This window comes from Parastagonospora nodorum, assembly GCF_000146915.1.
Source record: "Parastagonospora nodorum SN15 chromosome Unknown scaffold_6, whole genome shotgun sequence".
In the NCBI taxonomy this organism is placed as follows: domain Eukaryota; kingdom Fungi; phylum Ascomycota; class Dothideomycetes; order Pleosporales; family Phaeosphaeriaceae; genus Parastagonospora; species Parastagonospora nodorum.
In genome coordinates this window covers 606,423-633,283 of record NW_001884554.1, presented here as the reverse complement: position 1 = coordinate 633,283, position 26,861 = coordinate 606,423, and the positions used below count along the sequence as shown (strand labels likewise).

At 52.0% G+C, this 26,861-nt stretch overlaps 11 protein-coding genes and 1 non-coding gene across 12 annotated transcripts in view; 7 read left to right on the top strand and 5 right to left on the bottom strand.

The window, feature by feature from the left end:
* Window positions 1–1,654, bottom strand: part of SNOG_04385 (hypothetical protein) — a 2,155-nt gene extending 501 nt beyond the window's left edge. The window contains exons 1-4 of the mRNA XM_001794752.1: window positions 1,445–1,654; window positions 1,109–1,391; window positions 289–1,055; window positions 6–191 (exon numbers count right to left, since the gene is read on the bottom strand). Of these exons, the coding sequence (XP_001794804.1) occupies window positions 6–191; window positions 289–1,055; window positions 1,109–1,391; window positions 1,445–1,564 (1,356 nt within the window). The 5' untranslated portion in view covers window positions 1,565–1,654. The remainder of the gene's footprint in view (window positions 1–5; window positions 192–288; window positions 1,056–1,108; window positions 1,392–1,444) is intronic.
* Window positions 1,655–2,508: 854 nt separating this feature from the next.
* Window positions 2,509–4,285, bottom strand: SNOG_04384 (hypothetical protein; the record flags this gene model as incomplete). Its single annotated transcript, XM_001794751.1, has 2 exons — window positions 2,509–3,553; window positions 3,663–4,285. 2 exons carry the CDS (start codon window positions 4,283–4,285, stop codon window positions 2,509–2,511), a joined length of 1,668 nt encoding a protein of 555 aa, XP_001794803.1.
* A 2,210-nt stretch (window positions 4,286–6,495) lies between these two features.
* Window positions 6,496–8,739, top strand: SNOG_04383 (hypothetical protein; the record flags this gene model as incomplete). The annotated part of the gene is made up of 4 exons (XM_001794750.1): window positions 6,496–6,776; window positions 6,827–7,249; window positions 7,296–7,980; window positions 8,224–8,739. 4 exons carry the CDS (start codon window positions 6,496–6,498, stop codon window positions 8,737–8,739), a joined length of 1,905 nt encoding a protein of 634 aa, XP_001794802.1.
* A 441-nt stretch (window positions 8,740–9,180) lies between these two features.
* On the top strand, window positions 9,181–9,729 carry SNOG_04382 (hypothetical protein; the record flags this gene model as incomplete). Its single annotated transcript, XM_001794749.1, has 1 exon — window positions 9,181–9,729. The coding sequence occupies one exon, from the start codon at window positions 9,181–9,183 to the stop codon at window positions 9,727–9,729; it is 549 nt and encodes a 182-aa protein (XP_001794801.1).
* A 486-nt stretch (window positions 9,730–10,215) lies between these two features.
* On the top strand, window positions 10,216–10,921 carry SNOG_04381 (hypothetical protein; the record flags this gene model as incomplete). Its single annotated transcript, XM_001794748.1, has 2 exons — window positions 10,216–10,441; window positions 10,574–10,921. 2 exons carry the CDS (start codon window positions 10,216–10,218, stop codon window positions 10,663–10,665), a joined length of 318 nt encoding a protein of 105 aa, XP_001794800.1. The 3' UTR covers window positions 10,666–10,921.
* A 395-nt stretch (window positions 10,922–11,316) lies between these two features.
* Window positions 11,317–12,618, top strand: SNOG_04380 (hypothetical protein). Its single transcript, XM_001794747.1, has 2 exons — window positions 11,317–12,252; window positions 12,304–12,618. The coding sequence occupies exons 1-2, from the start codon at window positions 11,587–11,589 to the stop codon at window positions 12,559–12,561; spliced, it is 924 nt and encodes a 307-aa protein (XP_001794799.1). The 5' UTR covers window positions 11,317–11,586; the 3' UTR covers window positions 12,562–12,618.
* Window positions 12,619–13,838: 1,220 nt separating this feature from the next.
* Window positions 13,839–15,163, top strand: SNOG_04379 (hypothetical protein; the record flags this gene model as incomplete). Its single annotated transcript, XM_001794746.1, has 3 exons — window positions 13,839–14,657; window positions 14,695–14,888; window positions 14,941–15,163. The coding sequence occupies 3 exons, from the start codon at window positions 13,839–13,841 to the stop codon at window positions 15,161–15,163; spliced, it is 1,236 nt and encodes a 411-aa protein (XP_001794798.1).
* Window positions 15,164–15,419: 256 nt separating this feature from the next.
* SNOG_16613 lies at window positions 15,420–15,505 on the top strand. Its single transcript is given in 2 exon segments — window positions 15,420–15,456; window positions 15,471–15,505. It is a non-coding gene; the product is annotated as a tRNA-Asp (tRNA).
* Window positions 15,506–17,280: 1,775 nt separating this feature from the next.
* On the bottom strand, window positions 17,281–17,785 carry SNOG_04378 (hypothetical protein; the record flags this gene model as incomplete). The annotated part of the gene is made up of 3 exons (XM_001794745.1): window positions 17,281–17,317; window positions 17,503–17,635; window positions 17,674–17,785. 3 exons carry the CDS (start codon window positions 17,783–17,785, stop codon window positions 17,281–17,283), a joined length of 282 nt encoding a protein of 93 aa, XP_001794797.1.
* Window positions 17,786–18,809: 1,024 nt separating this feature from the next.
* Window positions 18,810–19,981, top strand: SNOG_04377 (hypothetical protein; the record flags this gene model as incomplete). Its single annotated transcript, XM_001794744.1, has 4 exons — window positions 18,810–18,833; window positions 18,925–19,110; window positions 19,158–19,236; window positions 19,422–19,981. The coding sequence occupies 4 exons, from the start codon at window positions 18,810–18,812 to the stop codon at window positions 19,979–19,981; spliced, it is 849 nt and encodes a 282-aa protein (XP_001794796.1).
* An 835-nt stretch (window positions 19,982–20,816) lies between these two features.
* On the bottom strand, window positions 20,817–24,130 carry SNOG_04376 (hypothetical protein; the record flags this gene model as incomplete). Its single annotated transcript, XM_001794743.1, has 3 exons — window positions 20,817–21,036; window positions 21,091–24,060; window positions 24,114–24,130. 3 exons carry the CDS (start codon window positions 24,128–24,130, stop codon window positions 20,817–20,819), a joined length of 3,207 nt encoding a protein of 1,068 aa, XP_001794795.1.
* A 518-nt stretch (window positions 24,131–24,648) lies between these two features.
* SNOG_04375 (hypothetical protein) lies at window positions 24,649–26,769 on the bottom strand (the record flags this gene model as incomplete). Its single annotated transcript, XM_001794742.1, has 2 exons — window positions 24,649–26,563; window positions 26,612–26,769. The coding sequence occupies 2 exons, from the start codon at window positions 26,767–26,769 to the stop codon at window positions 24,649–24,651; spliced, it is 2,073 nt and encodes a 690-aa protein (XP_001794794.1).
* Window positions 26,770–26,861: the final 92 nt, after the last annotated feature.

Genomic DNA, 26,861 nt, shown 5'->3' with positions numbered 1-26,861 from the left:
TTAACGTAACGGACGGGGTCCTCCTTGAACACCAGGTCGGAGGGCGACTTGGGAGAATCTTCAACCTTGGGCTTGTTGGCCTCCTCATCAGCCTTCTCAGCGGCGTGCTTGGGGTCGAAGGTCTCAGCCTTGAGCTTCTCAGCGTCGGCGATGGAGTGACCAATGTAGATGTTGTCGAAGAGGATGTCCTTCTGCATGGTCCAGATCTCAAAACCCAATCTATATACTTGTTAGTAATGTCATCAAATTCGAATAATAGCAATACTTACAGCACCAATGGGCTCAAACTTGGGCTGGGGTGGTGTCCTCGAAGTAGTCGGGGTTGGCGATCTTCTGGGGAGCCCATACACCCTTGTAGGCCGGGTTGTCAATGAACTCGGGAGTCCACTTGCCCTTCCAGGCAGGGTTCTTCTTCATCGGGGGCTCCCACTTGCCGCAGCCAGAGGCTTCCTCACACTTGGGGTTGGGGACCGTGGGTGCGATCCAGTCGCCATCCTCCTCATCGTCCCAGTCCTCGGGCTTCTCAGCCTCTGGGTCAGGAATGGTGGTGGGCTCATCCTCAAGCCAGTCCTCGGGCTTGGTCGCCTCCTCATCGACAATCTCAAAGGGCGCGTCCTCGTCCCAGTCTTCGGGCTTCTTCGCGTCGGGGTCCGCAATGCGGGCCTCGTCAACCCAGTCTTCAGGCTTCTTGTCGTTGGGGTCGTCGATCTCCTTCTCCGGGTTGACGGAGGGGGTGAAGTCTTCGAGGAGGGTACCGTTGCGGGTAGACTCGCCGTCGATCTTGATCTCAAAGCTGTTGTCAGGCTTGACGATCAGGGTGTAGAGGCTCGTGGTCTTGACGATACGGGCCATGGGAGGGTTCTTGAGGTGCTTCTCCTCGTACTCGCCCGTCTTGGGGTTCTTGTGTCGGAAGATGAAGTGCACCTTGTTGGTAGCACCGCACTTGTCGGGACCGAACATGATGATGTAAGGGGAAGCGTTGGAGAACTCCTCCGCGTGGAGTGCCGCGTTGTCCTGAAGCAGCTTCATGTACGCACCACCGCATTCCAAGCCATCTGTAAATATGTAAGTAAGACTTGTGGCAAGAAGTCGAGCACAAATCACGTACCTTGGAGCTTGACTTCGTACTGGACAACAAGCGTGTTGTCCTTGTTGTCAATCGCCTTGGGGAATTTGGCAGAGATAGCGTGATGAGCAGCCTTGTCCTTGATGACCAGGCCCTTGTCACCCTCCATGCCCTTCAACACGGATGGCTCCTCAACGGACCAAGTTCCAACGTATGCCCATTCCTCGTCGTCGGCCTTGACATCCTTCTTTGCGTGCGAAGGCTTCCATCGGTCCTCCCAGTCGTCTGTGAACTGCTCGAGGAATGGCGCCTTGAGCTTGGTGGGCTGGAGGGTGCTGTTAGCTGCAATCCAGCAGATCAGATGCCACAAACACTCACGGTGAAGGTAGGCTTGGCTACAGAGGTCGAGGTTGATGGTTCGGCCTCGGCAGCACTGGCATCGTCCGCACGCACGACGGCGGCAGCGAGCGCGTAAGTGGCACCGATTGCAAGACGCATTGTGCTTGCCTGCTGTCAATGGAGAGCAGCGAACTTGATGAATTGCAAAAAGTTGAGGAGAGATTGGCCGACGAAGTTGGGGCGTTGCTCTTGATAAATAAAGGCGGGCAGGAAGCTGCGAACGTGTCAACTTGGAAGGCGGGCCCCAAGCTCTCACCTGCCGAACCGCTATTGGTCAGACCCCGGCACCGTGCAAGCATCCGAGCACAGCTTCATGGATCTTTCGAGAACTGCTTTCTGCTTTCACCGAACGGACAGCTGGCCAATTTCACATCCGCGCGATTGATTGCAGCGCATAATCCAGGGCGTGCAGCCGGCAGTTGCCTTTATATTGGCATCGCGCCTCCACGAGAAGCATGCCTCCGCCTTGCCTAAAGCTTCCCCGCAACGTAACCTAGCAGTCTCGCTAAGAATGGTCTTACTTAGCATTTACACAGTATCAACTCTCATCGTCACCCATGTTTGAGACAGCGTAAACTTGATATAAGCACACACCACAAATATAGTCACATTCATGCAAGATGGCACGTGACGGACGTGTAATCTTAATATCAAGGATTCCGTGGTTAGAGTTTCGCAAAAGTTTGGTTCGTCTGTCGGTGTTCCCCGCCGAACCGTCCGTCGTGGTTCACTAGATATGGTGTCGAACCATGAACCACGAGGGAACCGCACATGTTTGACAGGGCGCTATTGTGACAGCATGTCATGTGGCACGGGTGCGACGAATAATGTATGTATGTATTACTGTTGCGAGACAGGACCATGGCCATAGCCCCACCGGTCGCAAATGCAAGTAAGGCTCTAACCAGAGCCGTTGCTCAGAACACCGCGCCAGATCGATCAGATGCCGTGAAGCAATACTTTGTATCCCATATAAGCAGTTTTCCCAATCCGTTTCCATGGTACATTCCGCCCAAGTTAACGCCATCGCTAGTAATGATGCTCTATTCTCCTCCCCACCCAGCGTTCCACACTACCGTCGCAATGTCTCGCGCAGTGTTGACTGTGTCGACTATTTTGCCGATAAAGCCGGGCGGTGGAAGCTCCTCCTCGTTTTCTTCAAATGGCATGAACATGCCTGACTCAGTTCGTCGAAGTCCTCCGGCTCCTCGGCGGTCCGCATATGGATTGGCCGCCGTTGGGGTACTGGGTCGCTCCTCCGATGAATGAAAATAGTCGTCGCTCTCTTCGTCATCGTCCTCGGCAAGGAGAAAGTTCCTCGAAGGACATGATGGCTTGAGAGTCTCTGACGATGGTGATGGGGACAGTCTACTTGACTTCCAGAAAGCGGACTGTGCTTTCGATTCTGCAGTGACATCCGGAGAGTCTGTCCTGTACTTTAGTGTAGTGGACGGCAGTTTTGCAATCGTCTTGTTGTCGGTGGTGCTAACGCTGGTCTTCGAATTGGTTCGAGACAATGGCTTCCGGCGACGTGCACGTTTCATCATCACGACTCCCTCGTCTGAAGACGAGTCTTCATCATCTTTTGCCCAGGGATTACGGTTGAAATCTTCCTCGTCGTCATCTCCCTCTTTGCACTCGAGGGCGATGCACTGCTCGACCTTGTCGTCAAAACGAATGTGCCTCTTCTCGCCTTCGCTAGGTGTGTGCAGACCAGACGTCGACTTGGACGAGAAATAGTCAGTTGGCTCCCAGAAGGTTCCGCGCGACGTGGTCGATGATGTTGGGAAGTCGGGCGTCACCCTGCCGATAATTGGTCGTGGCTTTCGCAGATCCAACGTCACACCAGTGGTTTGCTGTGCCTGGATCGACTCGGCAGCTTGTTTTACGAGCGATGACGACGATAGTGACTTTTGCAGCATCGCCTCGGACATGCTCCGCTTCTTGAGGATTGGCTTCTTGACGCCATGAACAAAAGAATTTGTTTTTGATAACCGGCTAGCGGGCTCAGAATTCTGCTGTGAGCTGAACCTGTTCGATGCTGGTTGCATTGGGCCATACAGCCAGGTCACGTCGACGTCCTTCAGCCTAAGGGGCGCGTTAGTGTGATTCGTGAGGAAAACCAAGAAATTGCGTGCACGGATGGGGTTGATCGGCAAAAGCGACAGGGGTCCCGATCGAGTCAGATGGCACTCACCAATTGAGCGTCTCGGGCGACACCGTCTTCAATTTAAACTGGGACTTGGCCCACGTTCGCCACGATGCGTTTTCTAGCCTTGACCGCTCGCCGTAGATGCTGCGGTGCTCGACAATGTGCCGCCATGACGACCAAATATCCTCCTCGCGCCAATCGTAGGACAGGTAGTCCACGTGGTGCGAGGGCTCTTTCCGCACGGCCGTGTCATCCTCGGACATGGGAAGGGGATCGGGTGTCGTCAAAGGGGTATCTGAGGAGAATGCATCTACGGGCGAGGGTGAAGGCGTCCGCGGCAAGTATGCAGTGGGCGCGAGACTCGCAGACTCGATGTGATAGGCGATTGGCTTTCGGTAGCGGCCTGCAGAGCCGTAGTTGGGGAGACAGAGGCTGTCGTCTTCGCTGCTGGATTCGTCGGACCTGGTGTCGAGGGACAGACTGCTGGACGGGGTGGATCGGAGCGAGGATGTGCGCGAGGAGCTGGGAGAGTGTATGCGGAGGTCGGGCAGCGAGTTCTGATTCCTGCGGAGGGCGTAGTTGTCTCCGAAGAGAGAGGACGAGGATGGCGAGCGCATTGCGGAGTGGAACGGCGAGCCCTCGGGCCGCGACGAGAGCACCTGAGCCATTGCGTCGGGGCAGCGGCTCAATGCCTCACTATCAATCACAGGAAGACGTCGACAGTGGCGCTCTGCGGCGAGGCTCCCTCCACTGTGTTGGGGCGGCCACTCGGTCTCGACATGCGTGGTCGTGGCGGTCGCAATTGTTGCGGGTGATGGGGGCGCGGGGGTCGTCTGCTTTGTTGTGGGTGAGGCGGATGGAGAATGCAGGCGCGGCAAACACAGCAAGGGCGGTGACGGTGGCCGAGCTCGACGGTATCAGGGTATCGTTGCGGGCGGAAAGCAAGTGGAGGAGCAAATCCAGGAATGAAAGGCAAATTGAAAGCTTCGAAACCCTGGAGTGCACGCACTTCTGGACTAGGCAATTCGTGTCTGTGCGCAGTGCGTCCCCGCCAAACTCTTCAAAACGGCACCCAAGCTAGCGACTCGGGCCAAAAGTTAAAGGCGCCAGATGCTTGCATCCGGTCTCCGCGCCATTTCTCCTCACCCTCACCGACAGTGATTTGCTGGTCCGCGCCGTCTGGGTGGCCTCCCCGCAGCGTGCACCGTGAACGTAACCTCGCGCAGCACTCCAGTGTCCAACGTTGAGCGGCTGCCCTCTTTCGTCGACAGACCCACACCTGCTGCGCGTCCGTTGGCGACAATGAACGTCCCGGTCCAAGGCTATCGGGCGCCTCCAGGGCCTGCGTCGGTTGATCGGCATGCAGCCCCAACAGAAAGAACCTTGGAAGCTACGAGCCTAGACCACTGCGATCGCCTCCTCACGTGGCCTCGGTCTCTTGGGGGGATTGCGCGAGAGAGAGAATGCCGCCGGACGCTGGGTGGCTTCGCTCGACTTGCCCGCTGACTGCATTGCCTCTCAACCGCCAAATGCGGGGGAATGGCTGCAGACGCATTCGCAAAGATTCCGACCGATAGAAGCCCAAACATTAAATAAGGTCTGGTCGACGCCATGGTTGCGATGATAACGTCTGCCGCGGGAGGCATCCCATAGGCAGTGCCTGCTCTGCGAGATTAGACTAGCCCAAAACTAGCTTCTCAACCACAACAACACGCACCCTGGAAGAATTGCCATGACGGCATCGTGCACTCTGCAAACTGCTGCACCTCCACACAATGCCTGCTCGCCGCGTTGAAGAACCTGTGGAGGTGCCGTACGATCGGTCAACGGCTGCCAACATCTGCGTCCTGTGCATCCCAACAGCCACTGTTGCACCTGCCGTCTGGGGAAGGAGGGGCATTGACTTTTGCGTGCTATTGAAGCTTATCGAACAGGAATGTACTTGAAAGTGCTTCCGGAAGACAGGTCTGCTAAAATAGAGTCGAACCCGTCATCTCGATCTGATCTATTCCCTCAGCCGTTCCAAGGAGGCACCATGGACTCTGGAGGAGTACCTTTCCATGGTACCGAGACGCCATGTTGCAGCACATAAGTGGGCTTGATGTCGTATACAATGAAAACGATGATAATGGAACGCATCCTGCTAGCACGCAATGCGGTGTTGTGGAGACGAGGTTCAACAAGACACACTCAGTCCCCCCATATTTGTTCCTAAGTCTGGTAAACCACGCTTCTTCGCTTCGTTACGGGGGGTCCGTCCTCTCCACTCTATGCCCCAGGCCAGTGTCTGCATTCAGGTAGGGCCATCTGCAACGGCACGGGTAACGGAAGTCGATATCTTTTCCAAGCGAAGCTTGATGGTGTACCCTGAGCAGCCCGATGGCTCCCGACCCTGAGGCTGCATATTCGCGGTCCCAGACTTAGACTGATCAACATAGCTGTCGCAAGCCCCATCGCACATGGCGAGCTTTCATCGGACCAAACAGTCACGCAGGTGTGGCGCATGCTGACAGCTGTCGTAATTGGACAGCCGAGGCACATCCAAATCTCGGACCATCGTTCTTGCGCGCTGACGCTGACGATGATTTCTGGCCGCATCGTGAACAAGACTCTGTCGTTCTAAAGACAGAGCATCTACATACATATATAGGTACGTATTGGTAAGGCATTTGTGCGGGTCCCGTGAGCTCCGAACCCGTGATCTCGACCCCGATCCCCAGCAGAAATGGAGGCTGAATCTGGCTCGGTCTCACGAAACCCCCGACGCGAGATGGAGGCCTGTCAACTTTTTGATTGACGTCAACGGTCTTTCGCCTCGACAATGAGATTTCACTTCGGTCCTTTCATTCGCAATCCGTGATTTCAAGAGTGACTGACCATGAATTCAACACGAGAAAAGACGCCTGGTTCGCAACCGGTTGATGCGCCTACTTCAAGCGCGCTGCACAAGGACGGCGGTGTCGCAACACCACCATCGAGCGACAGCAGCGTAGTGGAAAGAGACGGCAATGGACCTGCAGCTCAGGCAGCAAATGGAGAGAAACATGACGGCGACAATGTCCCTACCGATGTGACTGCAGCGCCAGGCGAGCAACCCCAGCGCAGCAAGCTGAAGATCGGGCTCATCATGGCCTCGCTGGCCGTCGCCGTCCTCCTCGTGTAAGCAGAAGCTTCAGAATCCAAGTTTATGAGGTCTGATATTGGTATAGAGCTCTTGACATAACGATCGTTACCACCGCCCTACCGACCATAACCGCCGAGTTCAATTCAGCCTCCGGGTACACATGGATCGGCACTGCATACCTCATTGCGCAGAGTGCTTCAACGCCTATTTGGGGCAAGGTGTCGGACATTTTTGGAAGAAAACCTATATTGCTTGTGACCAATGCCATCTTCTTTGTGGGCTCGTTGCTTGCGGGAGTTTCGGTCAATATGGATATGCTCATTGCAGCTAGGGCAATTCAAGGCATTGGCGGTGGAGGTCTGATCACATTAGTGAACATTGCCATCTCCGACTTGTTCTCAGTCCGCGATCGTGGAATGTACTTTGGCATGATTGGAGGCGTCTGGGCTCTTGCTTCTTCCCTGGGTCCAGTTGTGGGAGGCGTGTTTACCCAGAAGGTGTCATGGAGGTATATGATTCATCACTTTGTCGCCGACTCGTGCTAACATGTTCAGATGGTGCTTCTATATTAACCTACCATTCGACGGCGTGGCTTTCATCATCATCTTGCTGTTCCTTGATATTCAAACACCAAAGACGCCCTTGCGCGAGGGGCTAAAAGCTGTCGACTGGCTTGGGTCCCTGACTATGGTCGGTGGTGTAATCATGGTCCTGCTTGGACTGGAATTCGGCGGTATCACGTACCCCTGGAGCTCGGCCACTGTCGTCTGCCTTATCGTGTTTGGGGCTGTAGTTGTGGGGATTTTCTTCCTCATTGAGTGGAGAGTTGCGCCTTACCCTTTGATGCCACTAGACCTGTTTTCCAAGCGATCCAACCTGGCGGCTCTCAGCACATGCTTCTTCCACGCTTTCGTCTTCATCGCCGGAAACTATTTCCTCCCACTCTACTTCCAGGCCGTATTGGGAGCAACGCCTATCCTCTCTGGAGTCTACCTGCTTCCCCAAGCAGTGGCGCTATCGTTCATGTCGATGTTCACTGGAATCTTCATCAAGAAAACCGGACAATACCTTCCCTTAATTTGGTTCGGCATGGCTATGATGACTCTTGGATTCGGTCTGTTTATCGATTTCGATGTCAATTCGTCCTGGGCCAAGATCATTATCTATCAGATCATTGCTGGAATTGGTGTTGGACCCAACTTCCAGAGTCCGCTTATCGCTCTGCAGAGTCTCGTACCGGTAAGTTGAGCCTCTTCAATTATGGTGTTCGGTATGCGCGGGGTGTCGAAATCGACAATTGGTCGCACGCGATAAGAGAGTATAGTGCTCCAGCAGTTTGGGTACTCTTCGGAGAACTACTGCAACCGTTGAAGCGAAATACACATAAAGCACAGCATCTCTTGGGGCGCTGCACCTTGGCTGCCGCGCTGCATTATTGATATCCGCCTATACTTTTCAAGGCATAGCTAACCAGTCTTATAGAAACGCGATATCGCTACTGCAACTGCAACCTTTGGTTTTACGCGTAATATCGGATCTGCTATCTCGGTCGTTGTCGGTTCTGTTATCTTCCAGAACGAGATGAAGTCGAAGCAAGCACAACTTGCTGCAACCCTTGGGCCTGAGAGGGCGTCATCATTCGGAGGTGGAGCCGCCGGAGCCAACGTTGGCTTGATACAAAGCCTTCCCGACGACCAAAAGTTCGCGGCGCGACAAGCATTTTCCAGCTCACTGAGCACGATGTGGTATTTGTACGTCGCATTTGCTGCAGCCGGTCTTGGTGTCAGCTTCTTGATTGGAAAGAACAAGCTCGACAAGCAGCACGAAGAGACTAAAACTGGTCTCGACGTAGAAAAGCAGAAGAAGATTGAAAGGGACGCGGAGCGCGCGGAAAGGAGAAGGAAAAGAGCGAGCAAGGGTTCGCTGCCTGTGGATGCGGAGACTCAGGCAAATGGAGTCACGGCTGCCTCAGGTGAGGATAAGGACAGCAAAGCCTGAGACCATTGTTTCGTGGTGCGTCAATGCATTTAGCGGGCATCTTTTTAGCACCCTTCTATTCTTGTATCGATACCCTATTCAGAAGTACACATGTATTAATGCGAAAAATAGACATGGAACATCCAAGTCTGACCACGTTGGAGATTACCACACGGGTGCGCACGGGTACCCGCGACAAACTGTAATAGTCACCACAGCCGCAGTCACCAGACGCGCATCACAAATTTAGAAGTCACCGCGCATTCTTCATTCCTTCACTCCTTCGTCTTTGCTTTATAAGTGGAAAGGTAACCTTGGAACAAAGGGCAACTTCGACCAAGGAACAAAGACCTCTCGCTACCCTTGAATCTTTCGCAGTCACAACGTCTGCGACATCTTTCACTTTCGAGAAATCCTTTCGCACGTCGCTAATGTATCATCAAATAAACACATTCGCTCAACATGTGCTATTATCGTTACTTCAAATTCCAGGGCTGTGGCCACACGACCTACTCTTCGACGCCGGTTAGGTACTGCGAAAATGCAAAGAATACCGACCCCACGGAAACACAGCCCACATGTGGACCGCCCAAGGACATGGTCACCAAGACTACGGACGTTGTACTAGATCTCGAGGCGGGATCACATCCGAAAAGAAACTCGCAACTACCTCCGCCACCATTAGAGACGGACCTTGCAGCGAAGAGAACCATCATACCCGCATCTCGCAACTCCAACCTTCAGCCATGCGAAGTAGGTCTCACGCACCCACTGTACACCCGCAAAATCGAAACTCAATGCGGTGAATGCATCCGCGCCAGAGACGAGCGACTATACGCGCTCGAGTCTATGCCTGAGGCTCATATGATTAAGCGCATGCAAAATAGGCAGCCAGCAAAACGCCAGAGCGAAGAAATGATTTTGCAGGGCAGGGCAGACAAGGCGCCAAAGGTGGACAGTGGGGTTTGGGCGGTGGGATCGAAGTGGATGGAGGGGTGGAAGTCTGGATAGTGGAAGGACTGGAGGTGGAGGGAGGTTGGGAGGAGAATTAAGGGAGATTAGTGAGATTTGGTGAGGAGAGGAATGATGCGAGTATGCGCGCCTGGAGATAGAACAGAGTATGTCCTGTTAGAGGACGTGTATTTGCGGTACTGTGAACATGTTTCAGCGGTTTTCGCGTTGCACAATTTACTTGACTGCGACAATCCTCAAATCGACACTCATTCTATCATGGTTCGGCTCCTTGAAGTATGAAATATGTAATGAATGATTTGTTAAGGAGCCGCCGTCCAGGCATCGAGCATGGCCAAGTCACGTGCAACCAGAGCTATCGCGGCTCGGCGTCGCAGTGTTGAGTGATCGCCGAACCGCATCACCAACAACCACACGTCCGCCTCGCACCCCACACGCCACCAATTGACTTGCCAGGACTGTCGCAGTCGATCCTTATACTTACGTACACAAATTCGACTGCGCACCGCGCCCACTACCGCCGCGATGCCGACACCCGAGTCTGAACTCTTTCTCGCAAAGAAGCCCAAGGTCGCTCCCTCCTTCGAGGGCGTCGACTACGAAGACAACGTAGCTCTCAAGGCCGCACAGGATGCCATTATCAGGGAGCAGTGGGTCAAGAGCATGATGGCGCGGTTAGTGAGGGATGAGATGGGCAAGTGCTACCGGAGGGAGGGTGTAAACCACTTGGAGAAGTGTGGACATTTGCGAGGTAAGAAGATCCCGCATGGCGGAATTGGGCAAAACGTGGCACAAAATGAGGTGTTGAGAGCCACTAGGGGGGAATTTACCCTAGACATCCGCTCGACGTCTTTGGGGTAGAAAGCTGACAGAATCTATGTAGAGCGCTACTTCGAGCTGCTGAAGGATGCCAAGGTCAAGGGATACCTCTTCGCACAGCAGAACTACATCGACGACCCGTACAAGAAGCAGTAGACGAGTTCAGACGCAACGGCCTGTCGAGGTGCGTGTATCAGCCTATTCGCGTGAGCCACGGAGCGGACAAGATACAAGGTCCAGCACTATGCGGATGATACAATATCTGGCGTTCACACGAATTTCATGTAGGAAGTCTCCACAATGGACATCTGGTTTCTTCTACACTGGCACATTTGTACATATACCAGCCAAGGGAAGGGAGAGAAGCGGGCAGGTGCCCTATCATACATCATCAATTGCATGAGTACTACACATTTTCTCTTTTCCTTTCTCATCTTCAAGCCATCGTCGAAATGACAAAGTACTTGGGTCCTTTTGAGACCCCAAGGCTGGCATGATGCGGCCAAGGCCAGCGCCTCTAACCCCACCATAGCTCCGTTCCCTGCGCCGCAGCTCAGAACAACAACACTCGACATTCTGAAGATGCCATTTCCTTTCGTACTTCCAACAACTTCAAGCATATCGTTCACAGACTACTTCAATAGCAGCACTCACCCGTCACTACCGAACTGCGCAACCACCGCGCGAGGCGTCGTTCGCGACGTGCTCAAGCGTCATAAGCGCATCCCGCCATCGTCTCAAGCCTCGAACCTCTCGACCATACAATCTGCCCTAAACGAATATATACCATTCCTCTTTGCCCTAGATGCGGGACTGAGTGGAGCTTACTGTGCCGGGGAAGAGATTGACCTTGTACTCGTCAAAGAACTGGAGGTAGAATGGCGTTCCACACTGGGCTCGTCAATACCCGGGCGCGAATCTGCAAGAGTAAAACTCAAGAGTTTAGAAAGTGAACTTTGCTTCACATTGTCGACACTCGCATACGTATATAGCCTACAAGCGAGAGCGCAGCTACATACTCTCTACAATGCGACACTTCCATCGCCGGAACAACGCGCCACGGCGATCGCTACTGCAATGAAGCAATTTCTCGACGCAAACTCAATACACACATACTTGGTCAATCGCGCAGGGCAATGGAACACTCAGCCTGGCGCAGTGGATATCTCAGCCTCGACAATGGGTGCACTGGCTGCACTCACCATGGCTGAGGCGACGCTTATCACGGTGCTGAAGGACGATCCATACCCAGCTGTGGTGCTTGAAGATCGCAACAAGCAGAGCAAAGACTGGATGTTCAAGAGCGTAGACATACCAAAAGTCAGAGCGCATTTGTTTGCACGGCTGTGTCTCGCTTCATCTGAGCAAGCCGCCAAAGCTCAAGCCATGCTAGGCCGATCATCGAAAGTCAACGATGATCTGCTAAAGTACGTTGATGATCTCAGACGGACGGCAAAAGGTAAAGCCTGTCGCTTTCTGGCATGCGATGCCGAGACTGGTGGAAAGACCGGAGAAGGCATTGCGTGGCTGCGCGGCGCGAGAAAGGAGCTTGGGTTTGCTTCTCTGGCTGCAGATGAGGAGAAGAAGTCTTCTGGTTTTTCCAAGCTTAAGAAAGGATGGCAGGAGAAGCGTGAAGATCGCAAGATTGAAAAGGGTGTGGATTGGGGCACTGATGCAGGCAAGTTTGAAGAAGGTCGCATTATTGATATGCTATTGAAAAAGTGGGAGAAACAAAATGACACGGTAGGTTTCATGCTTCCTCTCCTCTCGTGCTTTCTTTACTGACATCTATAGGTCGGTGTCCAGCTCATTCCGCCCTCAGAACCACTGCTGGCAAGCATGCCTTCAGGCAGATCATATCATACCGAGAAAATGTTTGTGATTCCCGCGCTCGATGAGGATGCGCTTGTTCGTATGAGAGCCCCGCCAGACTCTACAGATACATTCAATGGCGACGAAGATGATAGTGCCGATGAGGATGACAGAAGCCCGCCTGCTGGAGCATTTCCAGGCACGAAGTCGGATTATGCGGCGGGCTCAAGCTACTATTGAGATAATTGCAGATAGTCACGAAGATGAACTCCACCTGCCACCTGTGGCACTTTCTTGCTTCGAATTGAAGACCATCCGGCTTGCAACGTGGCTATCATCTTGACTAACTCGCAATGTCATCAATCCCATCTCACACACGCGACACGCCGTTATCCTGCACAGAGCCAGCAGCCGCAACTCTTGCAAACAAGCCCTTACCCATTGCAGCATGTCCAGCCGGGTAGAGCAGATCTGCCCAGGATACATATCTTGGCCCATAAGATGGGTCTACAGTGTCTCAGAAACCGCAACACAAATCCCCCACCAATCGAGCCACCAGCCCCTGACACGACAAACTGTGCTCTTTGTGCTCTTGCTCAGTGCACGACTACACACAATGGCGCACTGTGGCTGCCCTCTTGGCATCCGCTCGCATCTTCTCCGCTGCAACCCATCGCTTGCAGTAACCTAGTCCCGGCGAACCGCGATCATCTCCCACCACGAACCAGGGCCCTAGGCCCCGACCTGATAACGAACCACAACGCCCTGTGTCGTCATTCGCTGCAAGAGAAGCGCCTATCGAAGAAATGACGGCCGGGCTAGATACACGCGACCTCCCGCCCCCGCTTCTGATAGCGCTCGCTGTCCCTGGTTGCGCACCCGCCGTGGAGAATTCGTGGTAGATATATATAATGGATCAAGCTGCTGCAGGTGCAGCGCATGCACATGCAGACATTTTCCTTTGACAGGACCCTTATTGATGCACGAATATGACCATGCTACGCCATTCCGTCGCTGATGAACCCGTCACCAGCATCCTGCCCGACGACAACATCCCCTACGACTCCGACCATGCCTTCTCCGCGGACGAAGAAGTCCTTGCTGCACTTGGCTACAAGAGCGAATTCAAGCGCGAATTCTCGCTCTGGACAACTTTCTCCGTGAGCTTTGCGGTCCTGGGCCTACTCCCCAGTTTCGCGAGCACGCTGTATTATGGCATGGGGTATGCGGGCACGGCGGGGATGACGTGGGGCTGGATAATAGCGATGATAGGGATTCAATGTGTGGCGATGAGTATGGCAGAGCTGTGTAGTAGTATGCCGACGAGCGGTGGTTTGTATTATGCTGCTGCTGTGCTGGCGCCTGGCAAATGGGGACCCTTTGCTGCGTGGATTACTGGGTGGAGTAATTGGTGCGCGCAGGTGACTGCTGCACCGTCTGGTGAGTTTTGCTGGATATATGCTGGATGAAAAAGAGGCTGATAGATGTAAAATGTAGTTAATTATGGTATCTCGGCTATGATACTTGCTGCTGCGAGTATCAATAATCCGGCGTACACGCCTCAGAGCTATCAGGTCTTCCTTTTGACTGTCTTCATCATGATCATTCACGCTATCTTGTCCTCTATGCCGACAAAGTGGCTTGCGCAGTTCAACAGCGCTGGCTCGACATTCAACTTCCTCGCCCTCATCGTCGTCATCATTCTGATCCCTGCTGGTACGAACCGCGCCGACCGCGATCTCCCACGCTTCACTCCCTCCAGCGAAGTCTGGGGCACAATCTACGAAGGCACCGCGTTCCCACCAGGAGTAGCGGTCCTGATGAGTTTCATCGGCGTCATCTGGACCATGAGTGGCTACGACAGCCCCTTCCACCTGGCTGAAGAATGCTCAAACGCCAATATCGCGTCGCCGCGTGCTATCGTGCTCACCTCTGCCACCGGCGGTATATTCGGCTGGTTCCTGCAACTCGTCGTCGCCTATACTGTCGTGGACATTGAGGCCGTGCTGGACTCTGATCTCGGACAGCCGTTTGCTGCATATCTAATGCAGTGCATGACGCAGAAGATGACACTGGCGATTCTCTCGCTGACCATCATGGCGGGCTTCAGTATGGGCCAGGGATGCATGATTGCTGCGTCGCGGGTTACGTTTGCATACGCACGCGATGATTGCTTCCCTCTAAGCAAATACTGGAGGAGAGTCAATAAGCACACCCAAACGCCTGCAAATGCCGTATGGTTCAACTGCGCGATAGGCATTCTACTCCTATTCCTCATCTTCGGAGGCGATTTGGCTATTGGCGCACTATTCTCCATTGGAGCGATCGCGGCGTTTGTGTGAGTGCCATATTCTCCCCCAATGTACTTGGAAGCCAAAGAAGCTGACAGCGCCCAGTGCATTCACAATCCCCATCGTCATCCGCGTCTTCTTCGTCGGCAACAGATTCCGCCCCGGCCCCTGGCACCTGGGCAAATTCTCCATGCCCATCGGTGTGATTGCATCGGCGTTTGTAGCGCTCATGGTGCCCATTCTATGCTTGCCAAGCGTAGTAGGCGCAGATTTGACGTGAGTTCCCTTTTTCTGTCACTTGTTCGAATTCTTGCTAACGCACAACCAGCCCCGCCGACATGAACTGGACCTGTCTCGTCTACGGAGGCCCCATGCTCATGGTGACAATCTGGTGGTTTGTGTCTGCGCACAAGTGGTTCAAGGGCCCGAAAGTCAACATTGAGCATAGGATGTTAGGGGAAGGCGATGTTTTGGTGGGCCAGGATGCTAAAGTGCAAATTCGAGGCAGTTCTTCGGGGGATGGACGAGGGTCAGTTAAGGCTAAAGACTGATGTCGTTTAGTGTTGTCGGAGTATGGTTGGAATGTGGGGGGATGGTTTTTGGCTAGCAAATTTTTCGTGTAGCGTATACCCTGCAGTCGCTTATTAGGTTTTTTTCAGCCATGCCGCCTTGTTCCGGTCACTATTTTGGCCCACATACTCTTGTAGTTGCCGTCTTCTCTTCGTCCTCCACGTCATTATCAGGATTATGTTTTGATTATTTCTCCGAGACTCCATCAAAAAAGATCTACTCGAGTTTCGAGTCTTGTCTCAGATCGTATAGTGGTCAGTATTTCTGCTTGTCATCGAGCAGACGATTCGCAGGAGGCCGGGGTTCGATTCCCCGTCTGAGAGACCGTCATCATTTCTTTTTTGCGTTTTAATTATCCTATCGTCAGTGGTGGTGGATGAGCAGGAGGTCAGTGATCAACCACAACGCTAAACTACGTGCTCTTTTTTTTACTGCAACGTCAAACACGCTGCATGTAATCAAACCATCCTCGTCGCGTTTTGAAAAGAGAGTGATTTGTTGTGTTGGCGTGAATCAATCATGACGCCTTGAATGAGGCTACAAACGTTTTGCACATCAGGAAGGACAGTGGGACAACATCATAGCTGTCAACGGCTAATGAAGAATTAGATATGTGCATCGTGTTACTCCTCTCACATAGTGATTTCGTTTTGATTGATTGGATTAATAAGTTTGCGCGATCTGATTGAGCGCGGCTGCTATGGCTCAATGGGCTATGATGCGCGCAGATGCCCTCCCGGTCTTTGGCAGCGCTCTGTTTCATCATGGAACAGTATGGAATCTACATGTTTCTGAATGTGCGCGAAAATTTGAATGAGTTCTGTTACTGTCAAACTTTTGTACTTATTACCGAAAGCGATCAGGGTGCCTTTGCCGCGCAGTCGAAGCCAAGCGATACTGTGTATAGCTTCGGGCTATTGGATGCGCTTGTCTACTTTCCGTCGTACTTAGTGACCTGCGGTTGAAGTCTTGAGAATGTTGGGAATCGCTCATCAACTGCAAAAGGCATGTCATAACATCAGTAGTGAGCATTGGTTGAACCATAAATCTATCCCATCTTTCCTGTTTTACATCAGCGACTAGTCCTGAGGTTTATTGCGCTATTGTTCGCTTCTAGAGCTTTGCAACAACTTCGATTAAATACTACTCTATTTTGCCCGAAGAACGATGGGGCACCTGCAGCGTTGAAAAATGTGATAGTGGTGAACAACTCAGGCACTTCGATGATCACTGTAGACATAACCAAGAGAAAATGTACTGTTCAAAGGCATGCAATACGCCAATGATTCCCACCCTATACAAGTGGAAAGCCTCCAATCGCCACGACGACAACACAATTCAGTTCCTCCCAGGCACGCCAATATAATACTGTATCATTCATATTGCTGCACGATGTGATAAATCACGATCTCTCGAATTTGATTATCTGTGTTTCCAATTCCTTCACATCCAAATTGAGATACTCGGGAATGGAACGCCTGAAGTGGATCATCCGGGAAAATTATTCAACCTCTACTAGGCCTGTCTTGTCTCCTCCTTCCTGGCGTCTGAGCAGTCACGTTACGAATCATGCTGGCCCCGAGACGTAGATGGTTTGGGTAAGCACGAGTCAATGAATCGGACCGAAGTGAACATCCTCGCTACCGACGACTACAATGGCCTGATCAACGGCGCTCTGCTCTGTGACAGCCAGTAGGAGATTTGACGATTAACATCCAGTCTGAGGCCTATCCACCAATCACAGGTATATCGTCGAAGTATTCCAAGCGTCTGACACAATTTATGCCTCAGCATCGTTGAAACCCATTTGCCTATGGTCGCCCAACACGATTCACACAACATAACGGAAATGTGTCTCTGGAGGAATTCCAAGCAAGAGGGAGTAATTTTTAGGTACACTTCGCAAAGCATACAAATAAGCCAAAAACGAGTGGAAAATGTCGCGGCACTGTAGACGCCTTACCCGGTATGTGGGAGTATAAGATCATACAATAAGAGTGGGATGATAAGGATGCAGATTTTTGGACAGAGTGAGGTGACTGAAAAAGCTCCAATGAAGCTTGCGAGCGCATACGAGTATGCGTCGGGTCCTCAAATATTATTCCAGTGACATTTTCTTCCGGTATGGCAACAACCTATCCGTTGTCTATACAATTTCTAACTTATGCTTTGACACGAGTCAGTAGTTGAGGCTCCGCAACAGTGTCAAGGGTACATCGCGATTCGAGATTCGAACGTGATCATGTTTCGACCTCGCTACCTGGACACCACATCACTCAATCCTGTATGCTTGGTAAGCCTTTGAAGCACGTCTACACACATGTCTCCCGAGGATTTGAGATCGTAGATGTGCTCTTGAGTAAGTGCGCCATTTGATAGGTTTAAGGGCACGTGTGGCTTGAGGTCGATGTCACTAGGCGCTTGCAAACTTGGAATGCACGAGCCGCACTTCCCTTGATAATTTTGTTGATTCTGCGCCCTGTCCACTCACTTGCCTTCGTACTAAACTTCTTCGCTATACCTTGGCTACGAACGGAACGTGCGTATCGAAGATTCGACGACCCATGCTGTTTTGACAGCGGCATTTTCGCAACACGAGCCATGATTGGACTCAATGTGCAGTCGCGCGATATGTCACCTCCCCTGGTTGTTTAGCATCACGAAACATCACTCTTCGAAGGAATGACGCGCTCGAGTCAAAACATGCAGTCAGCGATAAAGCCCCATCGCAGATCGCGGGCACTGGTGACACGCCTTGGTGAGACGGTTTCATTGCACAAAATCCTCGTTTGTACACAGATATCCCTGCGTAATTATTAGAGAAAATTTCACCCTCTTCCACATTCGAACTCTTGCAACCTGGACCAAAGCCATCACTACGAACAACGTCTCATAACCGCCAAACTTGCCTGCCGCGGAGTCGAGCGGGTTGCGAAAGGCTAGCTCAAGCAAGCCACTTTCGTGCTCTTGAATCGACGCTATCGATCGTTGCCGCATTCATCTAGAGTAGAACTGTCAGACTCGGGACTGCGGCACCGGGCTCGAATTGTTCTCGGCGCTTGGAATTTGTAGGTGAGATAAAGCTCTTCCCTGCGCATGTCAGCGCGCTCCTGGCGCGCCCGTAAGCCTGGTCCCACGCTTTCGGAACTCTCCGACCTCTCTACACTACCCAAAGCGACCAATCCTAGCCCATGGACGCTCCACCCGCGATAGGCGCAACTCTTCGAACATCTTGAGAGGCTCTAATTCCAAGCGTAGTCTGCGTATGACGCAGTAAACTTGAATTGCTCAGCTGCGTCTTGTGCTGACAGTCTCGAGCTTTCCACAAGCAATCGCATACCAGTCCTGACAGCTTGGACCAACGAATGAGCAGGTTTACAGTGAAGTCAATCGCCAGACCGCGATTTTCAACTGAATGGGCACAAAGAACGGGGCTACACTTTAAAGCGGCACTCGGCGGATGTCGTCGCTCCTCGAGCCCGAGGCGGGGATATTCTATGCCCTTTGTTGGATTGTGGTGATCTTGCGCTTCTCTTCTAGGAGACTGCACCTAGGCTCCTGGAAGCGTCTCCAGCTCGATGACTTCCTCATACTTGTGGCAATGGTATGAGTATTCAAGTACCCATCATGGAGCATCGACTAAACCGTCATGTAGGCCACGGACACAGTCCTCATAGCGATGATGCATATTGTCGTACAAACAAACAGTAATCTCGTCCCATCGGACATGGACGTAAACAAGTTTAGCGACCAAGAGATCAATGATCGTATCCATGGATCGAAGATTGTTCTGGTGGTTGAGCAGATGCAGATCTTGACCATTTGGATCATCAAGGCGTGTCTTCTCATCATGTACAGGCGGATGACGCTTGTCCTTCCACAACGCAGGATTGTCATTGGTACCTCGATATACGTCGCTATAGGATTTGTGAGTTTAGACGACTCCACGAAGATCTCGACTAATAGTGGATGTAGGTTGTCATGGAGGTACTCTACTTCGCTGTGTGGTGTCGGCCCTTCTCACAGTACTGGCAAGTCAGACCAAGACCGTCTCGTAAGGTTGTCATCTCACTATCTGAAACCATTTATTGACCGAGATAGCACAATGCAATGCTGCCACAAACCACTTAATTACGAATGCTGTGTTCAACATCTCCTCCGACCTAATCATCTTGAGCATACCTAGTAAGAGGGCCGTCGCACCAACAATTCCAAAGGTGTACGCTAATCGTTGACCAGTACCGTTACTATTCCGAATTCGCCTACCGAAAAAGAACAAGGCAGTCTTGGTTGGGGTGTTCATGATTGGCTCTTTCAGCATCATTGCAGCCGTCCTCAACAAATTCTACTCATTCAAAAACCCGTTCGGCACAGAATGGACAGTCTGGTATCTCCGAGAGTCATACACTGCTATCCTCTGCGCCAACCTTCCTCTTATCTACCCACTCATACAACGAGTCTTCAAACTACGAAATTGGAGCTCCGAAAACTACACGGGCGCAGAGTATCGACTGGACTCGGCTCCCGGGCGAGCCGCGAGATTCAGTCATCCTGCTTGGAATAGGCCAAGACCCAAGCCTGCGTACAGGTCTTTTCGCGGCATGGTCAGTCGAAGAGAGAGTGAGGATATTTCAGCCCAGGACATGTACGACACGAGAGCCGATGGCTCACAATTTATTACGAGCGCGATTGATATGGATGACATGAGGTCACCGACCACTGTAGGGCCAGATACTCCAACAACTTGGGGACGACCAGAGAGTCGCGAGAAAGGGCCGGGCCCGTATCATCCCGTATGATTTCATGAGATAATAATACTTTAATACCTTCCATACACACTTCATTGCTTTTTTCTGACGTAGACAGAAGCACAACATCAAGGATAGTTGAGAACACTGTCTCGTGTCTCCTAAAGCGCTACGCCCTACTACTCATGTCCACCACCTCTTTGTCTCGACCAAATGCTCAAATGTAACTCTGAGAATGCACCTGTGCCTCGATACGACAGAGACTTGTTATCTGTCGATGAAAACTGAAAGGCAAAATATACAAGTGTGTTGTCCGATCCGTCCACTCACTGCGATTGAAGGACTAGAGGTATCAACACATCGTATCAAAATCTGTGTATTTGGAAGCCATGCTCCAGAACTTCTGCGGTATATGCTGGTCCGACTTCCCCTTGTCTACTACACACGTACACACAAATACAGCTGGGAAAGTAAAAGCGTTGTTCAAGACAAAGGTATGTTTCGTTCCTTTTCCAGAAGAACGAAGCCACAACTAGCTATGACCTGTGACGAGATCTCTGAGCGCTGTATGCTAAATGATGACTTCTTGTCCGTTGGCATAGCTTGTGTGCCTACGTTGAATATACAAGAGCATGTCAGCCAGCATACATGAGCTCAGCCGTGTGTGACGTGCTTGCATGCTGTCCAAACCATTGTTTTCGTGTCAACGTAAATTGTTTCTTCAAAATACGTGGAGAAGGATCTCACGCCACATAATACTCAGAATGCAGCGATTTGGTATGCATGAATGTATTGAGTATACACATTTCTTCGGAACTGATCCAGTGAAAACTTTTCCCGGATATCAAACGCCAAACACCTCTCGAATGCGACTTGAGCAATGCGATTACCTCTTGCTCGACTTATGCTTCTTCTTCTTACCACCAGCACCTTCCTTGAACTTCTCCGCCTCTTTAAATGCTTCCTCAACTGCCTCGCCCACCTTCCTCTTCTTCTCGCCTGTCTTGACCGCGACGGTGAGGTTGCCTGTCTTTCCCTCTTTCGCTGCTTTCTTGATGGACTTTTCGGCTTCTTGCCAATCTGTTGCGCCGGAGCCGATTTCATACCTGATGGAGTTTGTTAGATATTGAAGTTTCGTATGAACGTATGTCAAGACTTACTTGTGTAGAGGTAGAGCATCGATAAGGTTACGTGCCCGTTCCCTTTCTTCGCGAAGTACTTCATCACCACCTTCCTCGAGCTCCTCTTGCAGATCCTTCGTCAGGGGCTTGAAGCGTTGGTCGGCGCCGTCCGTGGCATCGCCGTCGGGGCCGTTTTCCTCGATTTCCATGGCTTCCGGCATAGTCTCTTCGACTGCTCCTTCAACTATGGCCCTGAAAGCTGTCGCGGCCTTGCGGACGATTTTGACGAACATGGCCATCAATTGGCTGGCGTTGAGGTTCAACTCCTTCTCTAAGTCGGAAAACTCTTTGCGCTGAAGACCGATAGCGAGTAGCAGTGCTCGTTGGACAGGGCTGAGTGTGACTGTACTCTTGAGACGACCGGAGAAATAGAGTAGCGCAATCGACGGAAGCATGTCGAGGATAACGTGGTAGTCGAGCATGTTGTTCGCATACGAGTCGAGACGCTTGAGGTCGAAGGGCGTGAACAGCGCATCCAGTTCTGCCTTCGTGATCGGTTTCGCAGAAAGGTCGGCATCCAATTTCGAGCCAGCTGATGCAGACTCTTCTATTGACATGGATGTGACGGAGGGGAATGTGCGGAATTGATACGACAGAAGAGAGAGGAAACGCTTCTGGAAATCTTTCGTGAACGCAGCGACCCAGCTACCGTCCGATGAAGTGGTTTCTAGTGATCGCAGCATGATGCAGGTGTGCTCGCCAGTCAAATCATTTGGTGTTTGGCGGAGATAGACTGGAACAAACGATCTCTTCTTCCAGAATTTGTGTAGCTGCTGAGTAAGTCCATACGATACACCGACATAGTCGAGTTGTGGTGCTTTGAGCTCGGGTAGGCGGCCGAAAAGCGGAGGCATATCGTTCGCCTCCCTGACCTTGACGTTGTCCTGCAACAACGAGGCGTCCTCTAACTCGTTCTCAGTCACTCTTCGCATCTCTTCTATTTCTTGAGGCTCGCTCTCCGACAGACTTGCGAGTTTGCCATCGTAGAAGTCCACGAGGAGCTCAAGCGCACGAGACCCATAACCCATGCTGACGTAGTCGGGATTTGTTGCTATCCGGACAACACGCGCTCCAGAAAGGCTTGCGAAATTCTCATCCTGGAACTGTTGAGACACGATCCACGGGATGAGATCACCACCAGCGCGCTGGCCTCGACTCAGACTGTTGAGCACACTCTCTTTGCTAATTTGACCTTCCAGTGCAACTTGAATCACGCAAAGAGGTTCCGGCAGCTTGTTGTCCTCAGCAGGGGCCACTAGGACGAAAAGCTGATGGGCGGGCGCATCAGACATGAGCTGGAGATCGTTTGGTGTGTTCTTGTAATGACTAGCCACGTATAGCGCCATCATCTTTTGCAAGAACTTCTCGGCAGCGGGGTTGAAGGAAAACAAGGTGTCACGATTTACGTGCAAGAGCTGACAGTCCTTGGGGTGTGGGCAGCCTTGAGTGTTCAGCTTCGACTTCGGCAGGGTAGCATCCAAACAGAGAAGATCATTGAGCCATCGCTCAACCGAGTCGCCCTGTGCGTATCGAATGGGTTCGGACAAAGTGATCTCGCGCAGTGAACGAGCGGCCATGGCATTCTCGGCGCCATCTCTTGCCTCTTTTCCGGTCGATCGATCAACAACCTTCGCTGAGCCATTCGTTTTGCCGCCTCTTGATTGATCACGAAGCTGTTGGATGAGCTTCAGGGAAAGCGATCGGCCCGTTCCTTCGTACCCGTTAATCGTGGAAGCCATGAAAACCAGGTATGGGCCCATGAGTTTCCGTACAAGTGGTAAGGGAATTGCTGCCGCCTCATCGATAACCAAAAGCTCTGCTTGACCAAGCACATGCGCGTCTTCGGGTTTGATGTATTGGATAACCTGGCGGTGGCTCCGGTGTAAGTTGATGCGTAGAATAACCTTGGCCTGATCCGGCTCCATGGATTGTATGATGTTGTAATCCTGGTGGTCCACGTAGCCGAGTGCATCGAATCCCTTGAGTATGAATTCGAATAGAGTCTTCAGGTTTTCTGGGCTAGGGGAGGTGATGTAGATGTTGTTGTATCCATGCGCAACTGCCGCTGCTACAGCTACTCCAAGAGCTGCAGACTTTCCTCGTCCACGCGCCGCTGTGAGGGTGACAGTGCTGCGCAACGTCTTCTCGACAATCGCATCAACAAACGTCAGCAACGCTTTCGCCTGGTCCACGGTCTTGGCGAGCTTGATCAAATCGCCTACTGGAGGCGAATCTGCCAGGGACTCTTTGATCTCGGCCAGCTCTATCGCCTTGGGCGTCTTGCCCTCCAATTCTGGGTCTGGTGGCGCTAATTGTTTTACGTGCTTGCCACCGGAGATTGGTAGCACGTTCAGCTCGTCGTCCACCACTAAGCAGCTGTCGCATTTGCCCAAAGACAGAATGAAGCGCTCGTTGAACCGTGGTACAACATCGCTGTGCGCCTCAGTCCGATATCTCGAGTGAATGTCCATGGACATAGTGTATAGCTGCTTTAAGCTGCTCATGCCCTTCAGTAGCAGAATGACCAAACCACCTCCTTCTACCGTCTCGATCGTGCGCGCGAGGAGGTTCGGCGTGAGGGCTTCAAAGTCTTGCAATATACACATGCCATATGTGTTACCAAGAATCTTGTCTGTTTCCTTGTAGTACACATATCGGATGTTCTGCGTTGAGACGAATAGTTCGAATGGGTCTTCGGTGTCGACGTCGCGAATGCCTCGTTTAATCTCGCTCTTGATCTTCTTTTCACGCTTCTGTCGGTGACTCGAGAATCCTAACAGCTTGTTCTTGTACGCCCATAGTACCGACTTATTCAGCTTGACATCTACATTAAGCAGGATGTGATAGAGATTGACTATGACGTCCTTCTGTCGGTCGCCTACTACCACGAAGAAGCTTCGTTTCTTTTCTTGGGCGCCATTACGGATCAACGCCAGTATCCGGGAGTCGCTGCACTATTTGTAAGTATCCACTGCATCATTATAGAGTGCGATTGCACATACATAGCTTTTTTCGGCATTATGGCAGCTCCGCAAGCTTCTCCGCCGCCTCACACAATTCCCTCGATTTGGCCGGCGCAGTCGGGATGGTGGCGAAAATGGGATCGCAGAGAGAACAGCTATCGGCGCGCACCGTATAACAACTACTTCTCAGACTTGGTGGGCGGTGCGAATGGAGGTAGTAAAGTCACGATTGTTGGAGAGCTCGAATGCGCGACGCCCGCAACTTTTTCTGCCACCGCCTTCAGCTTAGCGCGTGAATCTCGGCTCCACTGCATTACCCGCACCGCTTTGTACATGCTCGGCTCACATACGAAGACAAGATGATTACGTTCGTATGATGCTAAAAGGGCACTCTTCATGAGGATGTAGCATGTTACTCTTGTCCGAGAGCAGTCATTGCACGAAAATAGACCAAGAAAGGATAATGTATTTATTCGTCAGTTTTTGAAAAGTACATAGATCCTGATGGGAAGATGATGCCAAACAAACCAAACCTCACGCAAGGCTGTTACAGAGTGGCTCCTTCCTACAATCCTCAACGGATCGCCAACGTCTTTTCACCCATCTCTAAGCCTTGCTTCTCCCTCCCCTTTGTATACTTCTCGAGCCCCACATGCTTATTGATCCAATCCAACACAACCTCATGCCACATAAGCCCGTTCTCCGGCTTAAGCACCCAATGATTCTCATCCGGGAACGTCAAAAACTGACTCTCCACACCCCGAGTCTGCAGCACATTGAACGCCGCCAAGCCCTCACTTACCGTCAGCCTGTAATCCAACTCGCTATGTACAATCAGATGAGGTGTGTCCCAGTTCTCTGTAAAGCGGCTAGGATCCCATTGCGCCCATTCCTCAGGCTTGTCCCACGGCTTGCCGGTCAGGTCGTGGAAGGGGAAATACAGCTCTTCTGACGCCATCTGACCCGCCATACTGAAAATGCCGTCGTGAGTTACCAGGGCCTTGAATTTCCGACCGAGCTCGTGGCCTTGCACCCAGTTCATCATGTAGCCGCCGTAACTTGCACCGAGTGCAACGGCGCGGTCCGTGTCGACGTAGTTCAAGTTCTCCTTGATCCAGTCGAAGCCGAGCGCGATGTCTTCGTATGGCAATCCGCCCCATTGGCCGCGGATCGCGTCGCAGAAATCTTGCCCGTAGGATGTGGATCCTGTTGGGTTCGGGCAGATGACTACGTAGCCTTGCTCTGCGAAGACGGCGGGGTTCCAGCGCGTGGACCAGCCGTCTGTCCAGGCACCTTGTGGGCCACCGTGGATTAGGTACGCAAGTGGGTAGGTCTTCTTGGAGGAGAAATTGCTGGGTTTGATGACCCATGCGTGAACTGAAGTATCTTTTGCGGCACCGGGGAAGTGTATCTCGTCGACTTGCGCGCGGGAAAGGCCGAACATGGACCCTGAGCGCGAGCTGGACGATACGTATTTCGTGGTTAGACTGTCGGGGTTTGCGTCGAAAGGACGATCATCGATAGGAAGAGTGTACGTATCGTTTCGGCCTTTGCGGGCGCTGAGAGGTACAGCTGAGTACAGACTGTTCTCGATCAAGCTTGTCGATGTAAGGAAAAGGTCGCCATTACTAAGGACCGTAGCTGCACCAATCGTGCCACCCTTTACCAATAGTGAGGGCAAAGGTGAATCAGCATCCTTCGCTGTGGGAGGGCCAGCACTGAACAAGCAACCACGTCCATGTTCTTCTGCAAGGAAATAGAGATGCCAGTCATCCTTACTCCAAGTTATCGACTGCGGGCTCCGATCCCATTTGCCCTTCCCATCTTTGCTGGCGAATATCGGTGTGAGCTCCGAAGGGTTGGTGTAGTCGTGAATGATAAAAGGCTGATTCTTGTCGGACTCATAACCATCCGTCTTCATGGCCAGGAAGGCGATCATCTTCCCCGAATTCGACCAGACGGGGCTTGTGCAAGCACCTTCGAACCCGTCGATTGTCACTGTTTTGATCTCTGGGAACTCTTCGTAGAACAAGTTGTGCCAGAACCCTCGTTTTGCGACTACGTGTATGTTCGTCTTGGTATGTGTCGCTGGATTGAGGGTGGCATCCTTTGAAGTAAAGACAAGTCCGTAGACTCCTATATCAAAGTGGTCCACTCCGCCGAACGGTTCAATTGGGCTGGAAAGTTTCGTGCCTGCAAGCGCGTTCTTAATTCCAGCTTGATTGAGCTCAAAGGTGCCATCTTCCTTCTTGTGCAACTTGGTGAGGAAGATTGCATTACGATTCTGGTCCGTCCAGGTGTCCCAGTGGCGAACAAATCCGCTGTTGTAGAGTCTGCCAGAAGAGTACGGGTGCTCAACCTTCTGGGGATTGAGCAATGTGTCGTCAGGTTGCGCCTTGCCAGATACGGCCACGCCATACCAGCCTTCACCAAGATCCTTCACTTTGAGATTTTCTACTGGTCCTGGGATGTTACCAGCTATTTGTTTACTGGCGTCGTATTAGTGGAAGACGAGATATCAACATGAGGTTCAGTACCTATTCTCGAAGTTCTCGGGGTTTCCAACGCCAATGGACGTGGTACCATCGTCTTCAGACTGGAGAAATACAATAGTCTCATCATCAATCCACACAACTTCTTTTGCAGAACCATCACTGGTGACAACAGTCGACTGTTGGGTCTCGACATTCAGCATACGAATTTCCCGACTCTTTGCATGTTCCGCGAAGCTGTACGAGGAGACGGTATACAGAACCTTCGACCCATCTGAATTTGGCAAACCTTGAG